Raw genomic sequence first — 27,154 nt, forward strand, 5'->3', positions numbered from 1 at the left:
ATAACCCTTCTGATAACTGTGAAATTGCTTTGTCTCACCCTTGCAAAGAAACAGTAAGACACTAGCCATAGCAAGAGCAGAAAGGTCTTAGGTGTGTGATTTCAAGTCTGAAAGGTGAATGGAAACGAGTCATACTGTTTGTCATAAGGAGAGCAACAAACAAAGTATGAAGTCCTTTTACTGGCATCGATACCGAATAATAGAATAATGTTGGGAAAAATTATTGTTCTATATTCAGAATAAATGGAAAATGGTACCACTTTCTCAGTATATGTAATAATTTTTTAATTTTTAGTTTATGTCTTATTTATTTGTATGCATCATGTTGGGTGCACACAGCACAGCAGAGATTGTAGAGTAACTTTCAGGAGTTGGTTCTGTCCCTTTCTAATGTGGGGCTTAGGGATTGAACTCAGATTGTCAGGCTTGGTGGTAGGTGTCTTTACCCAGAGCCATCTTTCACTGGCCCACTCTATGCTATCTGTGTATATTCTGGCATGAAAAGAATTCCAGAGTAGTGCTTTTTGACAGTGAGTGCACTGTGGTTTTTTTCTTATAAAAGTTACATGGACTCATGCTAAGACCTTGTTATGGATGGCTACTAAGTTAGCAGGAAAACTTTATCCTCCAAGGGCCGCAGCCATTGGTTTCAGAATCTTAGTCTGCTAACATTCCAATGTGTGCGCATGCATGTGCATGTGTGTTTCACACACTACTCTAGTACTATTCAGAACTGCTTTGTGGCTTCTGGTTTCTTTGCTCTTAGACCTCATTTCACAAGACAAGTAGCTCTCTCTTACTACTAAAGAGGAGAGAAATCAGAGGTACTTCTTGAATGTTGTACTGGAAATTAAACGAAATAAAATTATAGCTAAGCCAGGAGCTGCGTATGAAGGTTAGTTACATACAAGAGAAATAAAGGGCTTTGGAGACTCATTTGACAAACTGCTTCCTAGCAATAGAGACCTCCCTTTAGTGATCCTATAGCCCAACAGTGCTTCTCTAATTATACATTTATTTACTGGATTTTTAAATTTATGTGTCTCTCCCACATTTTGCCATAAACTGTGAAAGTGGGGCCACATCACCCACCACAGTACTCCAAATTCCGGGTATCACGTCTGGCACAGGCTTTCAGTACATATAGAGCTAGTCAAAAGAAAGTAGGTGGCTGTCTCAGTTGGAGTTTCTATTGCTGCAATGAAACACCAGGACCAAAAATCAAGTTGAGGAGGAAAGGCTTATTTGGCTTACACTTCCACAGCACTGTTCATTATCACAGAAAGCCAGGGCAGGAACCTGGAGTCAGGAGCTAATTCAGAAGCCATGGAAGGGTGCTCCATGTGGCCACCAGCCCAGGGATAGAACCACCCACAGTGGGCTGAGCCCTCCCCCATCAATCACCAATTAAAAAAATATCTTACAGCTGGATCTATTGAAGCAGTTTCTCAGTTGAGGCTCCCCTTCTTGTACCTTGTTTCAGGTTGACATGAGACTTGCCAGCACAGTGACAGTTGAATCTTTTTGGCACAGTCTTGTGTTTGCCCAGATGAAGAAACTGAGGCATGGCATAATTTAGCTGATGTTTTCCTTGTGTGGTGCCAAGGCTGTCAGTGAATCTACGATTACTGTTTTAAATAGAAAATGAAGTCAAGGGAAAAACAGCAATATACAACTTAACCCATTAGATTATACTTAGCAAAGCTTTTTTTTTTTTTTTTTTTGGTTTTTCGAGACAGGGTTTCTCTGTGTAACAGTCTTGCTTGGCTATCCTATAACTCGCTTTGTAGACCAGGGTGGCCTCAAACTCACTAAGATCCTCCTACCTCTGCCTCCCAAGTGCTGAGATTAAAGACATACACCACCACCACCCAGCCACTTAGCAAAGTTTCTAAAGTTCCTGGAATAAAGTTAGAAATACTAGAAGGGCTGGATATTCCAGTTGCTTCTGTGAGTAACAGTGAAGGTGGACTCAGAGTAATTACACAAGCAGGAGTATTAATTTCACCAAGGGACCCCAGAGACAGTGAGACTTTTATGAAATATGGCTTTTTAAAGCTGGTAAGATTGAATCCTAGATTTAAACATAGCTATGCTTTTCTTTTTTAATTCTCCCTGCTCTTTGCTGGGGTGGGAGAGAGGCAGAAGGACATGGAATGAGTAGGAAAAGCGACGTTGCTGCCAGGAGGAAGGTACTCCACGAGTGTCATCACATGTGCTACTGAAGCTCTCCACGGCTGTATGAAAAGCCAACATCTTAGGGCTCTTTAGAGCATCTGACTTTGATTAGTGGAACTTGATAACTCATAAAAATAGAATGGTTTCCATCAGAAAAAAGAATTTTTTATTTTAATAGAATTCTAGATTTGAGACATCCTCTGGCCGACATTGTAGCCTCAGTGTCCAGAGAGCTCTGTACCTGTGTGTCCATCCCTGTGTGCTAACACACTGTCCTCACAAGGTTGGTGGTCGGCCAAGGTAGCTTTGGAGGCACTAGCCCTCAATCCTGCTTTGCAAACTGAAGGGGAGGGGGTTGGGAGAAGAGAAAGGTCTGAGTAGGTGTCAGCTAGCTGGGGCCAGTTCCGTGTTAAAGCAGCTTGGCCGTGAGCCATGGGAAGGTTGTACTGCTGCAGACAGGCTTGGAAGTTTGGTTTGGATGATCCCATTTCCAGCTGAAATCATAATTTTTGAAAGAGGAAGGAGAGATACTGGGATATAAGACACTGGGAGGTTTTCTTTACTATAGTGTATAATAAGATTTTGAACCAATAGAACACACTAAATTAGTCATTAGTTACTGATCAGCCTTCTGAGCTTCACGCGTACACAAGACAAAAGTCAGGCTGTCTTCCTTTCCAGCTTGGCACACAGTAGTGGTCATTTAGTGGCAGTTGAGGCTCTTTGTATCACCTAAGGATCTAAGCATTGGAGGAATGGTGGGGAGATCGTCCGCTTCTCACAAGGAAAAGCAGACTGTGCCAACAACTGAGCTGTCTAGTGCTCCCAATAGGATCACTTCATTTTAATAAGAAAGTGAGATTGTTTACAGCCTCGCCCATTGCAGGGTACCTTTTAGAAACAGAATACTGGATCTGATAGACTGTGCACTTGAACCCATGTTGGCGCTTGGGTACACTGTTGAGGTATCTGTTTCCCCTGCCCCATGGATAGCTGCGTCCTGAGCAGTAGTGCAAGGGGCGGGGGGGGGGGGGGAAGGGGGGGAAGGAAATTGAGATTATCAGGAGACCGTGGAATCAAAGCTGAGAATTTCAGAGGCCCATAAAGAGGTTCTTTAAGAAGCCAGCTTCTCTATTCTGGGCCTAGTTGATTGGGGAGAATTTCAGATTCCTTCCATCGTTCTTCTGCCAGAGTATAAGGCAGCACACTACAGAAGGCTTAGCCCAGCATCATGCTATCTAATGGGTGTCTTGGGGGAAAGGGTAAAACCTCTAGATAAACTGGACCATTCATGAGTTTTTAAGATCTATATAGCTCTCAGAATTCCGGTGGTCAAGATGTGGTTGTTCTGCAAAGTCAGTCTCTTGGTTCTGTATAATTCTATGAAAAGATAAATCACAGAATCTGCTGTGAATGCCTACTTCCATCAAGTGTGCTATGGTTGATTGTGAATGGTCCCTCACCAGCTCAGTTGTTTGAATACTTGGTCCCCAGCTGGTGGCACTCTTCTGGTAGGTTGCAGACATGGGACATACCTGGCAGATACGGTGTTGTAAGATTGGGTCAAGAGGGTTGTAACCATCCTCATTCCCACCTGACGCTCTGCTTCCTGAGATGGAGCCTTCATTGCCATGTCTCCCCTGCTCTGAGACTCTGAATTAAAACAAAATTCTTTTCTCCTGAGTTCCTCCATCAAGTCCTGTCCCAGTGCTGAAAAGAGGAGTAACCAATGCAGTTAGTGGCCAGGGCTTCCTGCCTGGCATAGTGTCTGAGCTGTGGTTAACATAGCTTTAAGTTGGGTTCCTAAGTGCTGATTTTATGTGGGTGGATTCACACCAGCATCTAACTGATGAGGTCTTACAATGTGGTTTCTGGGGTAGTTGTGTGAACCTAGCTTCTTATCAGCAGGTATGTTTTAACTTGTTCCTACTGTTTGAGCTCCCAGATTTTTGTTGGAATTGGCTGGTCATTCAACTGGTCCTTGTATCTAAGGAGTTGTAGGTCAGTAGAAACTTGTGGTTAAGGGTAGTGGACGATTAGTATGAAAAGAGGGTACCCATACCTTTAGCTTAGTCTGGATACACCCCAAACTGCTTCCTTTCATCTTTTGCTCTGAGCAGACAGTAAGGAGCAGTTCTGTCCTTTGGAAAGTAGTCTCTGGCTACTAGAATCAGCTGTCCCTTGGCTATGATTCGTTACATAGCATCCTCCTCTATCCCTGTGAAACACTTTGTGAATGAAACACTGAGAGTTAAGGAAGCAGTTTTTGCTCTGACCTTTGGGTGTGTTCATTTCTTGTGTGCCGTAGGTAGGCTCACAGTGCTTACAGGAGAGTGGAACCAGACTTGAGAAAGCACTCAAGAATGCTGAGTGTGCCCATGTTTCCTTCTGATCTCACTTAAAAATTGAAAACGTGTTTTTCAAGTCTCACAGCAGCCTGTGTCTGTGTGTGCATGTTAATGTGCACTTTTAAAGGGAAGCATCTGAAATTGCCAAGTGGAGTGTATCACACACTCTATGACACTTGCATGACAGCCAGCCCAGAGAAACTTGGGTACATCACTGCCACAGTTGGTTCCCTTTTCGTTCCTGGACATCAGGTGGGTAAACAGGGCCCATATTTCTGCCACTGCCACACCTGTATCTTAAGAGAGATTGGAGAGAAACATTGGAATGGTCAAATCTAAAATGAACCGATGCTTTGTAATCACCAGGCTCTCTGGCAGGTTTGATGAATTGGCTCAGAGAGACCCATTGCAGGTTTTTCTTCTCTTTATTCTAGAAGCTGAGAACAAAAAAGTTCTCAATTCCTCAGCCTTTTTAGCCAGACTTATGAATGGTTTACAGTTCTGGCCAAAACCGTGTAAGTGGGAATTTCTGAAAAAGGCCTCTCCCTTCCCTTTACCCTCCCTTCTTTCTCCTGACAATATGGGCAGAGTAACCGAGTACAGTAGCCATCTTCCAGCCCTGCAAAAAACTAAACATCAAAGGAAGTTAGTGAGTCTAGAAGTAGAGGGAAAAACCCTAGTCAGCTGATTGTACACTTACACTCGTACATCAGTCCTGGGTTTCCAGTACCTAGACTTCGTATTTCATGGAAAATGAAACTTCATGCTTGCTTCAAGGAGCTGTGGTTTGTCTCTTGGGCTCTTAACTTTGCTTGTTACTGTGATTTTACAGTGTTAACCTCTTTTGAGACATTGTAGGGGAGAAGCTGGGTAGATGCAATCCTTGGCAGCGTCACATTATTTTGATTACATTAGACCTGTCCCTGTCTTACTGTGTTTTGAATAAGAGTAAAAATTGAAGTGTAGTTCAGATTTAATGGTGTCAGTGTGACATTGTTTCAATATTATGTGTTATGTGTTTTGTTCAGTACTCTTACATAATATGGAATAGGATGATGTATGTACTTATTCCTTGTATCCTTTTGTTCCTTTTGTGGCCAATATCTAACGTATCAACTTATGGTAAGAAAGGCTTATCTTGGCTCACAGTTGTATCGGCGTTCAGCCCATCATAGTAAGGAAAACATAGTGGATCCTCTCAATCCATAGTGGTTAGAGCATAATGTCAAAGCTATCCGCACCTTGACAGACCAGGAAGTAGTGTGACCCAGCTGTAACCTTCACACCTGGCCCTTAGTGACCTCCTCCTACCAGCTATGTCCTCACCTAATGGCTCCTCAGCTTCCCCAAATAGTGCCACTAGCTAAGGAACAAATATCCAAAGCATGAGCCTGTGGAGAATGTTTCATACTAAGACCCTGACAGGGTAACCCTTAGGATACATGGAACCATGCTGTTGGTTCAGTGTGGTGTGTTTGTTCTTTATGAGAACATGGAGAAAGGGCATGCATTGGTAACTTTTCTGTATGACCAACTACCCCAAACTCTGGTCTGAAACAACCACCATTTCTTCACCTTTGAGTCTCTAGCCCTCCTCCTGTTGGACTGGTGTCAGCTGGCAGCTCCTTGCTCAGTGGAGCTCTCTACTGCTGAGTGAACTGAAGTTCGATGTGGCTAGGATGTCCTCTACTGAATAATGTTTATTCCATCGTGGCAGAGTTTCAAGGCTCTGGTTTGAACTAGCATACTGGCATGGCCACGTGAGTCATTAGTTTAACCCAGATAGAAGCTCTGGGACATAGATTGCAACTATTCCTGCTGGAATCCAAGAGGCATGGGATCAGAAAAGAGGGAAGAATGGTGGCCATTTGACAACTTAGCAGACAGGTCTAAAGGAACAGGTTAGGTAAAGCAGCAAGCTGCCTTAACAGGATTTGATCTCGGCTAAATAAATGGCTCAGAGATGAACACTTGTTCCTCAATCCTGACAACCAGAGTTCAGATCAGACCCCAGCCCCTGTGTTGGGTATCACAAACACTGCAGTTTCAAGGAATTCAATGCCCTTGGCACTTGCACATATACAAGCATCTCCAACCCCCGCTACACACACACACACACACACACACACACACACACACACACACACTTAAAAAATAAATACTTTTAAAATGGAAATTAAAGAAAAACTAAAACAAAACTAGCTGGGTGGTGGTGGTACATGTCTTTAATCCTAGCATTTGGGAGGCAGAGGCAGGCAGATCTCTCTGAGTTCAAGTCCAGACTGGTCTACAGGACAGCCAGGGCTATACAGAAACCCAGTCTTGAAAACATAAAACCAAACAAAGCAAAAACTATTTTTATCTTCTATTTAAAGATTCAGTTAAGGGTTGGAACGCTAACTCAGTGATTAAGAGGATTGCCTGCTCTTCCACGAGATCTAGGTTTTATTCACAGCATCCTTCATGGCTGCTCACAACTGTTAGAACTTCTATTCCAGGGTTTCCAATTCCTGCTTCTAGCCTCTGTGGATCCAGACATGAATGTGGTTCACATACTCACAAAATTAAAATATTCAAAATTCAGTGTAATGCCCTGCTTTCTAATGTACTGGATAAAAAGTGATATCTGAGGCATCCACTTTGGAATCATTTTTCAGCTTTGCCAACTTCTCTTTCCTTAACATTTGGATATTACTTCTAAACTCATGAAAAAATATTGCTTGAAGAAAAGAAGAGCTGCATTTTTACAGTATTGGTGAATTTTTCTTAACCTAGCATTTCTCATAGCCCATTCCATGGGATTTTGCTTATAAAGAGGCTTCAAAATAAAAGGGTTCATGAGTCAACTGTGGAATCATGATGGACAGCATTTCTTAGAGATTTAGAATGCACAGTAAAAATTAACATCAGGAGGAGTTCTCACATTAAAGCATTTTGGCTGATTATTGAGTTAATTGCATTTTGTTGGTGATGAGCTGAAACGTTACTAGAGGGAAGAAGAAAGAGTTAGTTTTGAGGCAAGGTCTCACCTTGTAGCCCATGCAGCTTTGAACTCAAGATCCTCCTGTCTACAGCCTCATGAGGGCTGTCATTACAGGAATGGGTGACCACAATAAGCTTTTTTTTTTTTTTTTCTCTTGGCCTGGGCTAGTTAGTGACATAGCCATCTGCATTTCCAGCACTGCCCAGGCCTCATCGTACTTATTCACCTTATGGTGTGGCAGAGGAGTGTAAGCTCCTTGACTTGGTGCTGCCTGCTTTACTAGAAAAGGCTTTTGTCCTTTACAGTATTCTCGTTGGGGGCTGACTTTGTCTTGGGTATCTTACAGAGTATTTCCCATGGACTACCTTATTTTTTCTCCAAGGCATCTTACTGGGTAATTGTCATTACTGTCCCTGTTTAATAGATGTGATGCACCTGTTGAGGTTAAGTAATTTGTTCTGTTCTTCAGGGAGCTGTGGTTTGGTGTCTGACCTTAAGGTCCTTCCTGACCACCATGCTGCGCTGCTAAGAATGTTCTTTAGGAGACAGTCATGACTGAAATGAAGCACATCTTTAAAATTATGTACAATGGAGCCTTTCCTCTACTCAGTTTGCTCCTTGTGTTTCCAATAATTGGTCCCCAGTGCCTTGGTTGGGAAAATGTTTTAATATAGAAAGTAAAAATACCTAGTGTTTCCAATGATGTCTAGTCCTCTGGGACAGGTGACAGAAGCGTATCCCAAATAGAAAGACTTACATTTTTGTTCTGGAGGTAGTTCCCCCCGGAGGAACACATTTTGCTTGATAAAGAAAGGCAGGGCTATACCTGGGTTTTGATGGTGCTAAAACATCTCAAAGATAATGTCCTTCTACACTGAATTTATGGAATCTTATTTTCTCACAAAAATTCTTGGTGGGAAACATTTTATGCGTATATCAATAAAAGTTTTTTTCTAGAAGGAAGAAATTAATAAGTCATATCTTTAATACTTGATTTACCTGCCACAAATCCATGCCACAAGCAGACAAATAATGTCAAGAATTTTTCTGGAGGCTGATGGGGCAGGAGACTACATGGAGCAAATTTGTGTGGAGGTGTGTTTTAATTTTAGGCCGTCATGGTACTCACAACTGTGGGCTTCCTTTTCATAAGCAGTAGTTTTCTATTGGAAGGCCACCTTGGCACCTTGCACAGTCATAAGCAGCTCATATTTCTAGTTCTTCCTGTAGAAACTGTTAATCTTTTGCCTTTTTTTTTCTTCTTCATTTTCCAAGACAGAGTTTCTCTGTGTAGCTTTGGCACCTTTCCTGGAACTCACTCGGTAGCCCAGGCTGGCCTCCAATTCACAGAGATCTGCCTGCCTCTCCCTCCATGTGCTGGGATTAAAGGTGTGTATCACCAGTGCCCAGCTGCTTTTATTTTTTAACAGTATGTAAAAACTGTTTAATCTTTGCTTTTATTTTTTATTAACATAAATTGTAAGAAGTGATGAGTTTCATTGTGACATTCTTATGCATGCATATAATATGCTTTGACCATAATAAGGAATGCTTCATACATTTGCATGTGATCCTTGCCAGAGGCCATGCTAATCTTTTCTGTATCTTAAAGTTTTACCAGAAGGAAGCTCTTGGTTCTCTTTTTGAATATTACTGGTATCCCTCCCTACAAAATGAACATTTAGTGTATCAACAAATTTTGAGAGAATATACACATACCTCCTTTAGAAATAAGGAATATACATATTATATATTTGAATCCAATTTTGACATTGTGAAACAGTTGGGTAAAAATAGTCCATGTAGGTTTGTTCTCCTGCAGAGGGACTTTTACATTAAAGGATAACAATGACATTAAAATACGGACAACCTGTAATTAGTAAGATGCTATCAACTGTCTTGAGACACAAACACCAAGAGCAGATGTTCTTGGAACTACTGTGCTTCTGTTACATGCTGACTTGGGGCAAGAACAGTTAGTGCTGCTAGGCAGTGTGGGGAGCCAGAACCCTTGGAGTAGTCTGGGGTTCAACCAGTCCCCTGCAGACAGCATCAATAGAAAAGCTGATTTGGAACACCTTTGTAAAGATGGCTGCTGTTTTTAAAGATGGTAAGTGGTGTTTGCCATCATTTTTCAAGAACACTGGTGGTTTTTCACTGTTCTTGTTCTAGTAACCCAGTAGTTTACAATTTTAGGGAATGTTCATGATAACTTGTTAAAAATTTAGCTTCTTCATTGTGGTGGTTTGAAGGAGAATGGCCTCTGTAGCCTCATATGTTGGAATGCTTGGTTCCATGATTGGGAAGGAGGGAGTGTGTCACTAAGGGCTGCCTTTGAAGTTTCAAAAGCACATGGCCTTTCCTGTTAGTTCATTTCCCTCCCTCCCTCCTCCTCCTCCTTGTGAGTTAAATGTAAACTGTGAGCAGCTACTACAGCACCATGCCTGCCTACATGCTCGTGCTTCTTAGCATGATGGTCATGGACTCTGCTGCCTTCTGGAACCATGAGCACCAAATTAAACACTTTCTTTTATAAATTTCCTTGGTCATGGGGTGTTCTGTGATGGGACTAGAAAATTAATTTAGGACACCTCAACCTCTGAGATTCAGGTGTTACAGTTCACAGTACTCCAGAAGTGACTCTGAAATAGTAGGTCCACACCTTCTGTTCTAGGGGCTCCTAGGATAGTGGGAGAAAAGTTGAGGTTCCTTTCTAACATCCTCTACCTAGGTAGAGTTGAGGTAGTCCCTGGGAGAATGTCTGAACCATCTACCCAATTTCCATTTTCTGTTCCTTACAAGATCCGGTCTACACATGCCCTAGCAATGGACAGCTAGCTCTTTTCAGCTTGGTAGATAGCCTCTTGGAGCAGGAAGGAGATTAGTACAGTCGAGCATACTGGTTCCTCATAGCCAAACGATTAGGGAACAGTGGATTTTCTGGTGTTGGTCTGTCCCATGCTAGCTCTTTCTTCCTTTCCCTCTTTTTATCCTCTCCCATCATCTAGTCAGTCCACAGTCACCCCCTGAGGAATCTGTTCTTTCCTGAAAACAGCTGCCAAGTCTTTGGAGATTATTCTTTAAAAGTCTTTTTCTAATCTCTTACTTGTTTTCTACTATTACATTTAAAAAGAAGAACTGAAGCTTGTCATATCCCCCTGGTGTGTAGATATACCGTAATGTCATTTAAAACTCTATGCCTCTGCAGAATACACTGGTCATTGTTGCAGACTAGACCAGGCAATGGATGAAGAAAGAGAAGGGCAGGTTGATTCTGTGGGACTCTTGTCCTGTCATTGTGGGCTCAGCCCAGTCAGGAGGAAACATAAAACAAGCCCTACTATGAGGTATATACAAAATATCTGACAAGTGTCCTTTAGAAGTGCCAAGCAGACAAGCAAAACCAAAGGAACTCTCACAGGTTAGAGGAAACTCAGTTGTGGCAATGAACTGCTATATGGAGTCTATGGTTAGCTCCAGACCATAAAAGGAACACACCTGGAAAAATACTAGTACAGTCCAGAGTTTAGGGACTGGGAAGACAGCTCAGCTGATAAAGTGTTGTCATGCAAGCATAATTTGGACCCCCAACACCTACATAAAAATCCAAGCCTTGTGATCGATGATCTCAGTACTGGGGAGGCAGAGAGAGGCTCAAGCTCACTGGCCAGCCAGCCTGACAGAATCAGTGAACACTAGGGTCAGTGAGAGACCCTGCCTCAAAAAGAATGCTGGAGAGTTAAAGAAAATGCTCTCCATCAACCTCTGGGCTTCTACAGGCACACACCTACCCCTACACAAACACACACTCAAAGTCTAGAGTTATTTAATACCTACCACTGCAACCACTAGTTACATGTATGGGATTGTAAAGTTCCACTCACGCTCTGAGGTGAAGCTGAGTGAGATGTGAGGACCTACTACTTTCTGCCCTTTATATGACTCTAATTTTGTAGTTTAAAAAAATGGAAAAAAAAAACATTTGTTTAGTAAGTGTGTATAGTGGCTTAATTTTTGTAAGAATATATTAAAATTCTACTCAGCCCATACCCCTTCCTCAAATGTACTTTTATGTTCTAGCACATTACATTATTTATTGTTAGCCACTTTGTGGACAGAAAGAAGCAATGAAGTTTTTGTATATGTGTGAAATACAAACAAGTCTGACTATATCTTCATATCTAATTTTAAGGAACAGAATATGACTATAGGCCTTACACCTTTATGTCCCCTTTCTTTGTGGAATCCTGCTCTTCTGTTCTCTTGCTGCCACGAACACAAAACTGCCAATTGCAGATAATCAGCAGTTTATTTTGCATTTTCCAAACCACATGAATTACATTCTACCATGTAGCTTCAACTTTTCTCCATATATGTGTGCATGCTTAGTTCTTATTCTCTGCTGTACACATTTCTACCTGAATACCTGGTATTCATCCTTTCTCCCCTTGCAAATGTACTGAGGATTTGGTGTTTGGGTTTTGAATGAATGGTGTATCGTTTTAGCTGTTTTTTCTGAGGCCAGAGTTAGAACTCTAGAAACAGCATCCACATTGGACCGTTGCGTTCCATTAGAATTGGTTTTCTTTGATGTTAGATTAAAATTTTCTTGAGGGTCTAATTACCCTGAGTGAACATTTACTAGGATAATAAGGATCTAGTGTTAATTGAATAAGTATTTTATTAATTGAATACTGTCTACATATCTCAAGTATACTTAAGATTTAAAAAAAAAAATTATTTATGTAGTATTTCCTTCTTGGGACTTTTTATAATTAGAAAGATTAATGCAGTATGGGGAACTGGTCACTGTAGTTGGAAGTATAGAGCCGAACTAAAACCTTCAGCTTTAGAACGAGAACACTCTAGTGAGCTTGGAGGCTCCATAGGCACAGCTGCTCCGCATTTATCACTGTAGAGGTTGTAACTGGAATCACTTTCCCTGCCTTTGGCATTACAGATGGGAGGGCAGTTTGCTGATCTGTACCGTAGCAAAATTCTCACCTTTATGCATTATTCTTCCTAGAAGATTTCACTGTTTTTGATCATTTGGGATTTGTCCCCAGAGTGGAATGACACCTGTTAGCGCGCACACACACACACACACGCACGCACGCACGCACACGCACACACACACACACGCACGCACACACACACACACACACACGCACGCGCACGCACGCACACGCACGCACACACACGCACACGCACGCACACACACACACACACACACACACACACACACACACACACACCATTATTCTCTTCAGATGTTCTTTGTGCTCTACAAAATCTCTTTCACAGCTCTCTCTTTCCTGTCTTCTTTGACTATTTCAACAGCTTAGTTAGATAATTAAGCAATGCTAATTATCATCCATATTTTATAGGCTACAAATACTGGAGAGAAAGTTGGGGAAGGCTGACTGACTTAAGGTCACAGGCTAGGCTCCAAACCAGAACTTTCAGCTCAGTCCTGTGCAGCTATTAAAGTTTTAGCCAGTATCAGTGACATAATGCCTTTGATAGTTAGGAACAGTGACTTGGAAGTTTCTGACATTGTTAGTGATAGACTGGTAACTGCTTTTGGTGCTCCTTCTTTGTTAAAAATCTCCTAGGAAAGCTTAAGCCAGCATTGTAAAAGAACACAGGGAAGTCTTGTAAGTGAAGCATATGGTGAAGTGTGGGCAACCTGAAGCCCCACTGTCTGAGAAGACAAATGGTTTTTGGATGGCTTTAGGCCTACTGATGAATTAACACCTCTCCACATAGAGAGTGGCTGATCATTCAGATTGCACTTTTGAAGCTGCAGAGGTAGTGCACTTAGGATACCGTCTTCATGTCAGAAATGCACTTTTGTGCTTGAAAATGATAAAAAATTACAATCGATCCTCACAACTGTTCTGTTCATCTTTATTGATCAGGTGTGAGAAAGATAAACCGTAGCCCAAATAAGATTATAGTAAATGTTAGCATCATAGGGACTGGAGGTTGATAGAGAGCCATTCATCATCTCAAATGGTGACCTGTCCATGGCTCCAGCCACCCCAGTCTGTTGTCTAATCACATACCTATTGATTTTATCTGCATCTTAGAAACCTGGATGTGACTGTCATTGGGCAACCCGGATTGTTAAATACAAAGGGGTCACTGGTGTGAGGAGGCTTTCATTTTCATTTTCTTACCAACCAACAATGATTTATTAAAAAATAAACTACCCCAAGCTATGGATGTGAAACCCGAGTGATTAGGTAGTGAAGGCGCACAATAGAGCTCTGTATTGTGTTGCATCCTTCTGCTCTACCCAGTGTTTTTCAGGCAATTTCATTGAGTCTGAGAACTCATAGTCATTTAGGCTGACCCCTCTAGTGAGACTGCTTTTAGATCAGCTAGAGCAGCTAGTCACAATGGGTAATTTTCAGTCCTACTGTCCTGGAAAAGGCACTGGTTTGCCACTGTAGCTTGGCTTATGTTGTTCATGAGTTCAATGTCATAGTGCAGCCTTTTTAATGCTACAATTACTAAGTCTGCCTCTTTGTTCATACTGATGGTTACAAATGTTGAGGTTCTGTTAGTCATGTGAAATTTGTTCTATCAAAAATTGTTTTTGTTTTCCCCTCCAAACAGGGTCTGGAACTTGCTGTGTAGACCAGGCTTACCTAGAACTAACCTGCCTCTCTGCCCCTGCCTCCTGCATGCTGAGATTAAAGATATGTACCACCATGCTTGGTTACGATCCATAGTAAAAACAAAATATTATGCAAAGTAAATACTGCTTTTGCATCACTCTGAATATGTATGGTTTTTGTTCTTTGAGCTTAAGAATCTTTTGATTTTGCAACTCTAGATAACCAAGTAAGGTAGAGCTAAGACATCCTTCAAAGATATGTTAGGAATGTTCTCAGGAGGATCAAATAATGATGAATTAGTAGTATGAACATCTGTCAAGGAATTATATTTACTGCTATTCAAATTAGTGGCCTTCCAACTATCTGATTATTGTGCCATTCAAGCCAGAAATCCCTCTACTTCTGGAGTGGATGCAGCAAAGTTGCTTCTGTTTTTTGAAATTGTAAGTCATCAGAACATTTGTCTTCTTGCATAGTGAAAATGTTGTCAACTTTGTTCACAGAGCTCAGAGTTCTACAAAGTCACCACTGAGGAGTATCAGAAAGCCGCTGAAGAGGTGGAAGCCAAGTTCAAGTAAGTTCTTCACCCTGCCCTGATCTGACCTCCAGGGTGAAAGCTCAGTTGTGTGGCTTTCTGTACAGACCACTAATATTTGGGCTGGGGAACACTTGGAAATGTTTTGGGGTGGTTGAGATGCAGCCATGTTATCTTCTTTTCTGGAGCATTCGATGAAAGCTTGTTGATGCTCAATCCATTTTATGAACTAAGTGGAAAATGAAAGAAATGGTAAGAGAATTTTCATTTGGAATGATAGATGACATAGAATGCCCTTAATTTGAAGGTTCTAGTAAATTGTTACCTTAATTAATGAATGGAAACATGGAAAACATTCAGTTTTATGTAGTAAAATGATGGGCAGGTCCATATTTGGCTATCCTCCCTTTCTTGCATTTAAACTATTTTTATTTCTTCACAAGTACCGTGAACACATTTAAATCATAGACTTTACCTTGCCCTTGATTATGAAGGTGATGTTAAATTGCTACATCTATTAATCCTTTTGATATCTAAATGAATATTCTGTAATTTGATGGATCAAAGTGCCCATGACCCGCAGCCTTATCTGTTCTCTTTACAGCCAGTTTTCAGATTAGGTAAAAGATATTTTACTGAGTATATAAAGGATTCTATTATATAACCCCTGTTTGTCGCAAATGTACAAATTAGTGAAGAAAAAAAAGGTGTTGTGACAGATTTAGTTATAAGATTGCATTGAGCTCTGACCTCTTTCCTTGTTCATGTTTATAAGCATTTAATAAAATGATCAAACCTTAAGGTAGAATTATTAGTTTCTGCTTCAGTGCAGTTTGTATGGTAATGGATATTTGTGTTACTTAAACATTGATTAAAATGAGTTTTTTTTTTAAGGTGGTTTAATATGTATTTAAATAGATGGAAACTTTCTATTAGCAAAAAAAGTGGAGGGACTAGAAGAGAACTCCAACGAGTCACAGTTCAACCAATCAGTCAATATCTCATTTATTTTTTGAAGGCAGAGTTTCGTGTGTCTCAGGCTGGTCTCAAACTTGATATAATAGCAGGTCTTTAATTCCTTATTCTTAGCCAGGCGGTGGTGGCGGACACCTTTAATCCCAGCACTCAGGAGGCAGAGGCAGGTGGGTCTTTGAGAGTTTGACACCAGCCTGGTCTACAGAGCGAGATCCAGGAAAGGTGCAAAGCTACACAGAGAAACCCTGTCTCGAAAAACAAAAAACCAAAACCAAAACAAAACAAAACAAAAAAATCCTTGTTCTTTTGTCTTCCACCACATAAGTGATGGGGTAGCAGGTATACCCCACTGCATCCTACTGCAAATCTCATTCTTAAAGATCAGAAGGATTTAGATAAAGGGCTAGAGACATACCTTTGGTAGAGCACTTGCCTATTATGAACAAGGCCCCGGGTTTTATCCCTGGTACCACATTAAACCAGGTCAACCTGGGATATCCAAGATGCTGTTTCCAAAATAAAGAATTTAGATAAAAAGTTGAGTGTTGAACTAATATTAAAAAGTAGTACTGTGTGGGGCTAAAGGGACAGCTTAGCATTTAAGAGGACTGACTGCTCTTCCAGAGGACCCAGATTCAATTCCCAGCACCTAATGACAGCCCACTACTGTCTGTAACTATAGTTCCTGGGGACCCGACATCCTTAACATTGGTATACACATAAGCAAAACACCAATGCACATAAAAATAAATATTTTTTTTAAGTAGTACTGGACTTATGTATGTTTTTCATAGTAGCTGTTTATCTTTGGTCCTGATAGAGTAGCATATCAAAAACCCTTTGTCTTCATACTTTGAGAACCTTTGACTTGGGTACCTGGATACATCTTCATTAAAAGATAATCACCATAAAAATAACTAAAATTTAAGTGAGACACTAAAACAGACTAGAATGATCTATGGGGTCTTCATAAAGAAGATGGCATTTGTCTGTGACTTGAGAAAGGTAGTGAGTCAGTGGATGAGGAAGATGTCCCGAAAGAAAATGTTCCTATTTTGTTGGTGGGTAACAACTGTAGTGAAGATCAATGGCTTTACTTAAGTGTTTAGCACAAGATAGAGCTGCAGAGGTCACATGTCTCCAGCTGCTACGCTGAAATTGAGTCTTCATTTAGTAAGAAGTCAGTGGGAGGAGCTTGAACCTAAGAGTGTCCTGACTTCAGTACTTTGTAGTAGACATCTAATGGTGGGTTCTTGAGGCTTGGTTGGACATAGAAGACACAGAATCAAAAGTACCAGGTGGGTGTTCTCAGCAGGTGAAAGAAGATTGGTGCAAAATTGTTGTTAAGATTGGATGTGAATTAATAATTGGCTAATGGGTTAAATCCTGGGTCTGCAAAGTACTGGTGAGGATGAAGTCCCAAACCAGTATTCAGGGTTAGATTCTTCTGAGGCCTCTCTTCATGGCCTGCAGTTGGCCACTTTCTCCCTGTGGGTCCTTGCTTTGTGCATATCTTCTAATCTTTTAAAAATATATAAGGACACTAGACTAGAGCCCATCCTTATTTCTGCCTCTGCTTCCCAAATGCATGCTAAGATTAAAGATGTGTCACCGTGACCACCCCTGAAGTATCCCTTTAAAGACATTTTGATATAGTAGGCATTAAGGTTTTAGCATATAAGCATTTAGCATAGAATGTAAGGACAGCACAGTTGAATCCTTCATTCTTTGGATAGGAGAGGCAAAAGAACCAAGATAGTGAGGTTAGTGGCTTAGAAAACTGACATGTTGATTCTTCTTGATGTATGGTAGGAGATTAGAAAAGTCACTCCTGAATTGCCTCACTGAGCCATCCTGCCATGCAGTCTGGGCTTGACTACTGGGAAATGAGAATGAGAGAGCTCATAGAACACATGAATGTTTTGATGATTTCTATAAGAAAATGTGGACCCAGAGGATAAACTCAGTAATGAACAAAACCTAGTAGCATCATTCTTTTTACCATTCTGATGTAGTATTATTTATAAAATTCAATTGGGATCTGTCTGGCCTAACTGATAAATAAGGCTTTGCTCTTGCCACAGAGAGGTCAGGAATCCTATCAGGTTCCTTGAGAGCTAACCTCTAAACCCTTGGAACCTCTCTCATGGTAGAAATCATTATTTATGCTGGACTCCTCAGCTCAATCCTATCAGAGGGATAGGACACCAAAGACTGGGTCATGAGACCTCAGTATGCCTGTGCACTAAAGCATGGGTATGCTCCCCAGTCGCAGTTTTGTGTGTAGGTGGTCGCTTGTAACTGGCCCCTAGGAGCAGTATCAGCTCTGCATTTGGATCTTTCCAGACTGCCTCTGTATTCATCCTTTGGCTAATTCTTTGTTACCATTACCCAGCAATGAATCAAAGCTGGCCTTGGCTTAAGTCAGTTCTCTGAGACTTTTTAGTGAATTCTCGATCCTTAGGGCTGTTTGGGGGCCTTCCCATGCTCTGCAGTACTCCTTCAGACTCTACCAATTTTCCAGCTCTAATGCCCACACGTGTGCAGGCTGTATTCACACTTTGTGAGGGAGCTTCAGGAGTAATATTTTAGAGGAACGCTCTCACTGGACCTGTGTTGTTGTTTTCTGGCTACTGCCTGCTAGACCGAGCATCCCAGAGTGTCCTATATTGGTTTGCACTGTGACTATAAAGGAGGCTTCTCATCTTCAAAGAGTAAAAAATTGCTTAGAAGAGTCCCTTGTCTCCTTAGAAGATTGACCATCTTAAAATATCATGACCCTCCATCTGTTCCAAAGCAATGTACTATATTTTATAATATAATAGCCGTCTTTTCTGGTCCAGCTATTCTGGCTGCTTCTTGCCTGTACACCTATATAGCACCTGTGAGGTTCTTTTGGAAGCTGTCTGACTGACCATCTTGAACCTGAACTCAGTCAGCACTCACTTAAGCAACAAACACAGAAGGACCTTTAGTTTTTTAGTTGATTCTGTTGGATGGAAGGAGATTGGTTGGCTGCAGGAGATGGATACTTTCTAAATTGCCATTTTTTTTCTCTTTTTTAAAAATTTATTGTATTTGTGCTTTAATTTCACACATCAGCTATGGGTTCCCCCATCCCCCCCTCCCGCCCCCACCCCCACATTCCCCCCAACCCCTCCCCTCCATTCCCATCTCTTCCAGGGCCAAGACTCCCCTGGGGATTCATTTAAACCTGATGGAGTCAGGACAGGCAAGTCCAGTCCCCTCCTTCCAGGCTAAGCAAAATGTCCCTGTGTAAGCCCAAGGTTCCAAACAGCCAGCTCATGCACCAAGGACAGGTCCGGGTCCCACTGCCTGGATGCCTCCCAAAAAGTTCAAGCTATTCAACTGTCTCAACTGGCCTGATCCAGCTGGGGGCTCCACAGCCCTTGGTTCACAATTCATGAGCTTCCATTTATCTGGCTATTTGTCCCTGTGCTTCTCCAATCTTGCTCTCAACAATTCACACTCTTACAATCTCTCCTCTTTCTTGACAATTGGACTCCTGGAGCTCCACCTGGGGCCTGGTCGAGGATCTCTGTATCCACTTCCATCAGTTATTGGATGAGAGTTCCAGCACAACTGTTAGGGTGTTTGGCCATCTGATCACCAGACTAGGTCAGATCAGGCTTTCTCTCGACCATTGCCAGCAGTCTACAGAGGATGTGTCATTGTGGATTTCTGCGGACCTCTCCAGCACTCTGCCTATTCCTGTTCTCATTTATCATGGTCTGTTATTCCTTGTTCTCCCTTTCTGTTCTTAAGGGCAATTTTATATGCCTAAAATGGGACTCACATGAAGTCACCAAACCAGGAAAGAAAGTGAAAATCAGCCAGGCGGTGGTGGCGCATACCTTTAATCCCAGCACTCAGGAGGCAGAGCCAGCTGGATCTCTGTGAGTTCAAGACCAGCCTGGTCTACAGAGAGAGTTCCAGGACAGGTGCAAAGCTACACAGAGAAACCCTGTCTCGAAAAACCAAAAAAGAAAAAAAAAAAAAGAAAGTAAAAATCATTTGGGGTAGCACGTGACTAATAATCTTGATGTCATCACCCCCTGCTAGGACATTCCAGGGCTAGTTAAAGTACTAACTCAAGTTTCAGTATGGCAGGCTAGAGTGTGAGCACTCCAGAATCAGTGGGGTTTTGATTTTCTACCTCATCTACATGGCATTCATTCCTAGAAGCTCCAGTGTGACCCTCCCCTGTGGTGGTCTGCATGTTTGTGAGGAGGGCAGGTGGTCTAACTGGGCTATGAAACAAACCAAGGGTCTGCAAGATGGCTCAACAAATAATGACCACTTTCACAACATGGGTTCAATTTCTAGAACTCATGGTGGAAGAAGAGAACTCACTCCTGCACACTTATTGCAGTGGGCAGTTGCTTACTGCCTGCAGTAGAGAGCAACGAAGATGCTAGCTTGTGGCCATGTGGTATTAGCATCCTGCTAATGAAATATGACTAAAAATTACGTTCTGTATTGAGCCTTTTCTACTTTAAAGTTAATTAAAGCCAGCACCTGCCTGGACTAAGAGAGCCTTTGTCCAGTGACAGATGGAGGCAGATACAGAGATCCATGGTCAGGCACCAGGCTGAGCTTCAGGAATCCAATTGAGGAGAGATACTGCAGGCGAGGAACGTCGAGATCATGATGGGAGGACGTGCAGAGATGACCGGCCACACTAGTGGAAGCCCATGAACTGTGGACTGGTGGCTGTGGAGCCCCCATGGGACTGGACTAGGCCCTCTGGATATGGAAGATGGTTGTTTGGCTCGAACTGTTTGGGGGGCACCCAGGCAGGGGGATCGGGATCTGTCCCTGGTCTGTGGGCAGTCTTCTGGAATCTGGTGCCTGTGGTGTGACACTTTGCACAGCCTTGGTGCAGTAGGAAGGGGCTTGGACCTGCCTAGGCTCAGTGTGCCGGGCTCTGCTGAGCCCCCATGGGAGACCTCGATTTAGGGGATGTGGGGATGTGGGGTGGCTTGGGAAAGAGGATTGGGGGTGGGAGGAGGGGTTCATAGCATGTGGAGTGAGTAGAAAATTTCTTAATAAAGAAAAATGAAAAAAAAAATAAAGTTAATTAAAGTATTACATTTACCAATGTTACGTCAGATTTAGAGTGTAGCTCATGGGATAGAGTACTTGCCTAGTGTGCCTAAAGCCATGGGTTCAATCCTCGGTACTGCAAAGAACAAAAAAAACTTTGTTATGTGTAGGGCTTAGGGCAAATCTAACACAAAGGTTCAATAAATGTTAGATTTTATTATATTCAAGTTATAAAAACTAGGTGCCAAAGGAGTACACAAAATCTAGATGGTATTAGGGCACCCTCCCAGAGCAACAGAAGAAATAAGGACCCAAAGGGAGTCCATAGTTTAGACTTTCATGACAGCATAGCTTCCTGAGAGGTATCTGAGTGAAGCAGTGAGCGCTACAGGGCCCTGGCTCCTGTCAACATCAGAGCCACCTCTCCCTGGGAGATTGGTGTTTGTGTATCAGCATGCAGAAGACACAATCCTCCCTTCCTTTTTTGTGCACACAAACTGTTTGTGAAGCAAAGATCAAGCCAGTGTAAAGCTCATACCAAAGTAAAACTATTCAACAGGAAAGACCATGTAAAGCCATGGATAGCACTTTAGAATTATCTCTTCCTTCATTCCTGGGCTGTCCTTTAAATGGGAAAGTGGCTGATTTCTACCTTCTGTAAAGGAGGCGGGGAGGGGGAGAAGTGACATGGGTCTTGGAAAATAGTTTTGGAAGGGCTTCATTGAAGGCTTCCTAACTTGGCTTCATTTTCTTTCAGTGTAAAGGAATGTCATTGTATGGGATCCCACCTGAATACAAGTACTAATAGCCTGTCGTGTGCCAAATTGCAGGAGGAGCTTCATTTTCATACTTGAGTGAAGTCATCTACCCAACTTAGAAATCTAGGCTTCTGGGAAGAAGCTTGGGCTAGCCTCAGAGAATTAAAGATTAGCTAGCCTGGAGAAATAAGCTGAAGTGGGTTCAGTGTATCTGTGTATCTATGCAAAATGTGTGCAGATAGAATGGGCTTTGTGAGTATCACTGCCTGCAGACAAATTTCTAAATGTCTTATTAAATAAAAAAAACACTGAGCCAAATATAGGGGTGAAAGCCGTAGAGAGATCTGGGAAATAGTGAGAGCCACCGGCCAACCTTACCAACTCTGCAGCTTCCAAATGTGAGCTGCTTCCTTTCTTACCTGAGCCTTTATTGCCTTGCTGTTCTGCCCTCTCATTGGCTCTTAGCCCAGCTACCTCAATTCCTTGTCACTGTCTATCTGTATAGACCTCCAGGTCTCTATGGTTGGTACTGGGATTAAAGGTGTGTGTCACCAGGCTTGACTCTGTTCCCTAGTGTGGCCTTGAACACACACACAGACCCTGCCTGATAAGTGATCGGATTAAGGCCATGTACTGCCTGACTTCATGTTTACTTAAAATGGCTGGCCTTCCCCTGTGATCTCCAGGCAAGCTTTATTAAAGCACAAATGAAATATCACCACACTGCCTACTGAAAGAGTTTCCTCCATCACAAACTCCTGAACTTTGAAATGCCTTTGGGGAGCCACTTTGACAGCGCTGTGTCATTTTTTCACGAGTGTGAGTCAGGTCTGGTGGGCTGCATCATCAGCAAGTGTTTCTCCTATTTGCTATTATCACAGTGGGGATCACTGACAGTTGTAAGCAACAGTGCTTAAAAGATCCTGTTTAATCGGCTGTAAAATAATGAATAAGGTTTTGACCGGCAAATTTATAATTCTGTTCAGTGCCTAAGCCAGTGTGCCCAAATGCCAATGTGGCTTCAATTTGGAAATAATAGATTAATAGGACTAATTGTACTGCAGGTACAGAGTTTGCTCTGATAGTTTTAAATCTCTCTTAGAAGTTTAGACAGGTAAATTTATGTTACTACTTTCCACCTAAACTTTTAATGTAAAGTGATTTCAGAACTGGGAACCGCTCACTGGTACCTTGCTGCTTGTCCTAGGTGCTCTGAGATTAAGCTCTCATAGCATTTCAGGACTTCGGTGCCTTATTGAATCACTCAGCTTATCAAAAGAACTAACGTTATATGCCATTGGTGTGTATTTGTCCCTGCTGCTGACAGGTTTCCTGCCCACCGTCCTTCATATTTACTGATATCCACTTAAAACCTACATTAGTGCTGTGTGGATGGCCCTAACCTGCTGATGTACATGAAGAATCTTTTATCTATGATTCTCATTGATCATTTTGAAATCATCAAATGGTTTATCTCAGTCAGACACTAATTCACATTGATCAAATTGGAAATGACCCAGTTGACTTAGTTTCTGCTGAACACAAATTGTATTAAAACAACATTATTTGGGCATACTGCCTGTTCTAATGCAGGAGTGATGTTACAGCAGTTACATCATGGCTAGAGTTACTGTGTTATAAAGATGTCTCCTTCATAATGAAAAGTTTACACAAGAAGAAAGAGTGAGTATTCCAGGAAAAATGGAGCTTTGGGCAAGAATTTGGGCTTTTACTCACTAATTAAATTTTGCATTTGTGTTGGGCCTTTATTCCTCCCCCTTCTTTAATTTGCAGGGCTGTGAGCAGGAAATAGAGCAGCTGCAATGGTGACATTTAATTCCCTATGGCCCTTAGAGCCAAGTGACATCTTGATTATTCAGTAAGAGAGAAATTGAAGAGGCAAAATTCTAGATAAAGTAAATATACCTGTGCCCTCTGCACATACCCTTCTTGGTTACAATTGCCAGTTTGAAAGTTCAGGGTTATCTGTTGGTTTTTGTTTTTAAACATCAGCTCACCTGTGCTGACCTCTGTAGTGTTGCTTGTGCCCTGTGGGATGTGAGGAGAATTTGAATTCCATTAAAGGAAAATGTTTGCGCTTAAGAATATACTTTGGAGGTGAAAAGATAGCTCAGCCATTAAGTGTGTAATGCTGTAATGCTCTTGCAGAGTGCCTAAGTTTAACTCCCAGCACCCATATTAGGTGGCTCAAAAGTCTCTGTAACTCCAATTCCAAGAAATCCCATGCCTTCTTATGTCCTCTAGGAGCTCCTGAACCTTAATGCATGTAGCACATATAAACTCCTGTGAGCAGACACATATACATGCACATAAAAAAAAAATCTTTTCTAAAAAGAATATACTTTTATGTACTGCTCAGAGCAAAGGCAAATTTGGCTGAACGTAGACTTGGCTATTTAAATCACTCAGTCCCAGCAAATAGCTTGCTGTGTTTTTACCTCTTTTAGTTCTTATCAGTACAAGGTGAACTGTGACTGTCCTTTTAGGGCCTGAAGCTGAAAGGCTTAAAATGAAGAAAAGGAAGTTGTTCTCTGAGGGGAAGATGATTTTAATTTGTTTCTTTAACTCTAATATGGCACTGGCTATTTTGTTTTAAGTGTGTTATTGATGATGTCATCAGGAATCTGAAGTGCAGGCCCAGCTCTCAAGCTTGCTCATTTCCCTCTGAGTATCAAATTAGTTTGAAGGAAAGAGAGACAGCTTTGAAACACACCAATGTTTGACTCAATTTTGTGTGATAAGCATTTAGAATTGATTGTGTTTAGTTGTTTGGGAGAGGAAGGGACCTTGGGTATTTCATACTCCCTGGCCCCAGAATTGGAGCCCTGCTAGTCAGGTCTGTGGTTTGAAGTTTAAAGTTTATTGTTTGTTTTCAGTTTCTTGAATTGACCCTCCATTGCTTAATCTACACATTATTTTTAAGATAATAGCAAATGCTAAGGTTGTCTCACCTCTTGGGACTTAAATTTCCACCCTTGGAGTTCCCCCACAGCTTTCTACTTAGCTGTCTTGCAGAAAGAGGCAGGGTGGGGCTGTAAACTAGGGAAGTGGTGTTACTCATTCCCATAAAAGACAATATAAACTCCAGCCATCTTCTGGACACCTGCATCTGTCAAGGCCACTGTGGAAATGCTCCTGTCCCTTCGGCATAGGCAGGAAGATGTCACAAATGGTGACAAAAATCACTGACAGTACAACCAAGTCAGCTCCTGTCCCTTGGCAGTTGGGTTTGCTGGTGTTCCTTGGGGGTCTTCTCTCCTCTTTCCCATGCTCTTGTCACGTGCTGTGTGGAATGAGCAAAGCAGTCAAGCTCCTGTCCTTAGGTCTGTGGCCCTAAGTTGGTGAACTCACGATAATTTCCCTTGTAAAAGTAACATTATTCTGTTTTCCCCTACAGGAACTTTAGCATTGAACTTTCTTCCTTAATCAATACAATCCATTAAGAATCTAGTGCTCCTTACGTGTTATATGAAATATTAATTGTACCCTGTTAGATAAATGAAGATTCTGCCAACGTGATAGCTTGTTTCTTATCATAATATGTTAAGGGAGAACTTGGCAAATTTGAGGGAATTTGTTTATTGATCCTTGCTTATTTGGATAATTAACTACATAACTCATTTTCAAAGTAATTTCTAAGTTTTTCTTCTTGATACTGGCTAGAGTACATTTACTTTGTAAAGGCACCAGGTAAAAATAGTTTTCTTTAATTTTTCTTTTGATGTTTTCAAAGATAAGGAAACATAATAGTGCCATTCAGAGAGCACTAAAGCTTGCAGGAGGGCCAATTATAGTTAATTATTGTCTGACTGACCTGCCACATTATAAAATGTCCAGGAACACTTCTGGAAAGCAGATTTTAAATTCTGCCACCATGTCAAATTTGCAGAGTTAACCATCTTAAAAAGTTTTTGTGATCAAAAAAATGTATCAAAGAAGTTGTCTGCCCGTAAAATTGGGATGTCTTGAGATGTCTAGGATGCTGTGCAGGTAGCTTTATTATGAGGTTTGTCTGTGCCGTATCACTACAGAGTTTGATAAATATTTACCATTTCTTCCCTGCTTTTAAGCAAGTAAGTTGTAAGTGTAACAGCTGCCCCCTTGCTATTTTATGCATGAGCAAAAACCATGTACAAAAACTGAAACCCAAACTTTCTGGATGATTGCACCCAAGCAGATATTCTTCCCATTTGAATTTGTAAAAACCAAACCTGCCCACCTGGATTCCATCTATCAAGGGGTTTTGGCTCTTTTGATTTTTTCATAGCAAATAAACAAAATATAAAAATTGATAAACTAGATCCAAATGTAAGAGTTCTGCTTGTCTCTGAGAATTTCTTTAAATGAGCAAAAGATTTGATCAGACACTTCAAAGGGAAATGTACGAAAGGACACTTAGCACATGAAAAGGTCTTGGCCATCATTAGTTGCCAGGGAAATGCACCTGTCTGAATGGTGGAAATCAAGGCTGACAGTACTGCATTGTCCACTCGTGTTAGTGAAACTAGAGGTTTTAGCGCTTTGCTGGTAGGAGTGTGAAATGGCACAACCACTTGAAAAAACTTTGGAGGTTTCTTATCAGTTTAAACTTTGACTTAATCTGTAATCCAGTTCCTAGAGGAGTAAAAGTCCTTCTAGGCCTGTTTGTAGCAGGGTTGTTCATAGTAATCAAAAGTTAGACTTCAGAGTCAGCAGAGGAAGAATGGGTATACTAGAACCCTGTTGAAAGTTGGGGAAACAGGCTGTTGATTTCCTGTGATGACTGGGGGAATCTCCGAAACAATTGTTTACTGCTGCCTATGATTCCATTTATACTAAGTTCAAAAATAGAATTAGACTAGTAGAAATCTGAAGATGGTTATTGAGACTAGAAAGAGACTTTATTGGAAAGAAACCCACACAGATAGACCTTCTAAGGGGTCCTAAATTGTCTCACTTAATTCCAGGGTGGTGGTATGTAGTAGTTATACCTTGGCTCTTCTACCAGTATTCATGTTTGTTTCAGGATTCATGTGTCTTAACCTCAGATCAAGGCTGGGTTTTTGTTTGTTAGTTTGTTTTTTGTTTTGTTTTGTCTTTGTTTTGGTGTATTTCTTTACAGTAGAAGCAGAAACACAGCTTATCTTTATCATTCTTTCCTCCTTATAAATAACATTCGCCCATTATACTCTGGATCTTTCAAGCACAGGGAAGTTAGATATTTACTAATAATACTATTTACACAAGCAAGACCAAGGGCTACTATAGTATGGGGATGAGGGTGTTTACTGCCATTTGGCAGAGAGCTTTCTGTAGGCCTGGTTATTTTGATGAAGGGATTTTCAAAATATATTAGTTCTTTGAGAATTCCATGTATTATATTTTGATCATTTCAAATTCACAACTTACTCTGTACCCACTCTTGTCCAACTTCATGCCCTCTATAGATAGATGGAAAGATGGATATAGATGGATGGATGGATGGACGGACGGACGGACGGACGGACGGACGGATGGATAGCCTTCTGATTTGTGCTTCCCCTGTACTCATGGGTGTAGAGAGTTGCACTAGAGTATGGTCATCTTCTAGGGGCTACACCCTTAAAGAAGCTATCTCAATCGAGGCAGTAATGATGCATACCTTTAATCCCAGCACCCAGGAGGCAGAGGCAGGCAGATCTCTA

General features: G+C 41.6%; 1 protein-coding gene and 1 non-coding gene across 3 annotated transcripts in view; one reads left to right on the forward strand and one right to left on the reverse strand.

The window, feature by feature from the left end:
* Positions 1–27,154, forward strand: part of Chchd3 (coiled-coil-helix-coiled-coil-helix domain containing 3) — a 284,864-nt gene that overhangs the window by 212,719 nt on the left and 44,991 nt on the right. For both annotated transcript variants that reach the window (XM_036181401.1, XM_036181402.1), the window contains one exon: positions 14,639–14,709. In XM_036181401.1, the coding sequence (XP_036037294.1) occupies positions 14,639–14,709 (71 nt within the window). The remainder of the gene's footprint in view (positions 1–14,638; positions 14,710–27,154) is intronic.
* LOC118580948 lies at positions 9,047–9,148 on the reverse strand. The gene has a single exon (XR_004944601.1). It is a non-coding gene; the product is annotated as a U6 spliceosomal RNA (small nuclear RNA).

The sequence above is a fragment of the Onychomys torridus genome, chromosome 3 (assembly GCF_903995425.1).
Source record: "Onychomys torridus chromosome 3, mOncTor1.1, whole genome shotgun sequence".
In the NCBI taxonomy this organism is placed as follows: domain Eukaryota; kingdom Metazoa; phylum Chordata; class Mammalia; order Rodentia; family Cricetidae; genus Onychomys; species Onychomys torridus.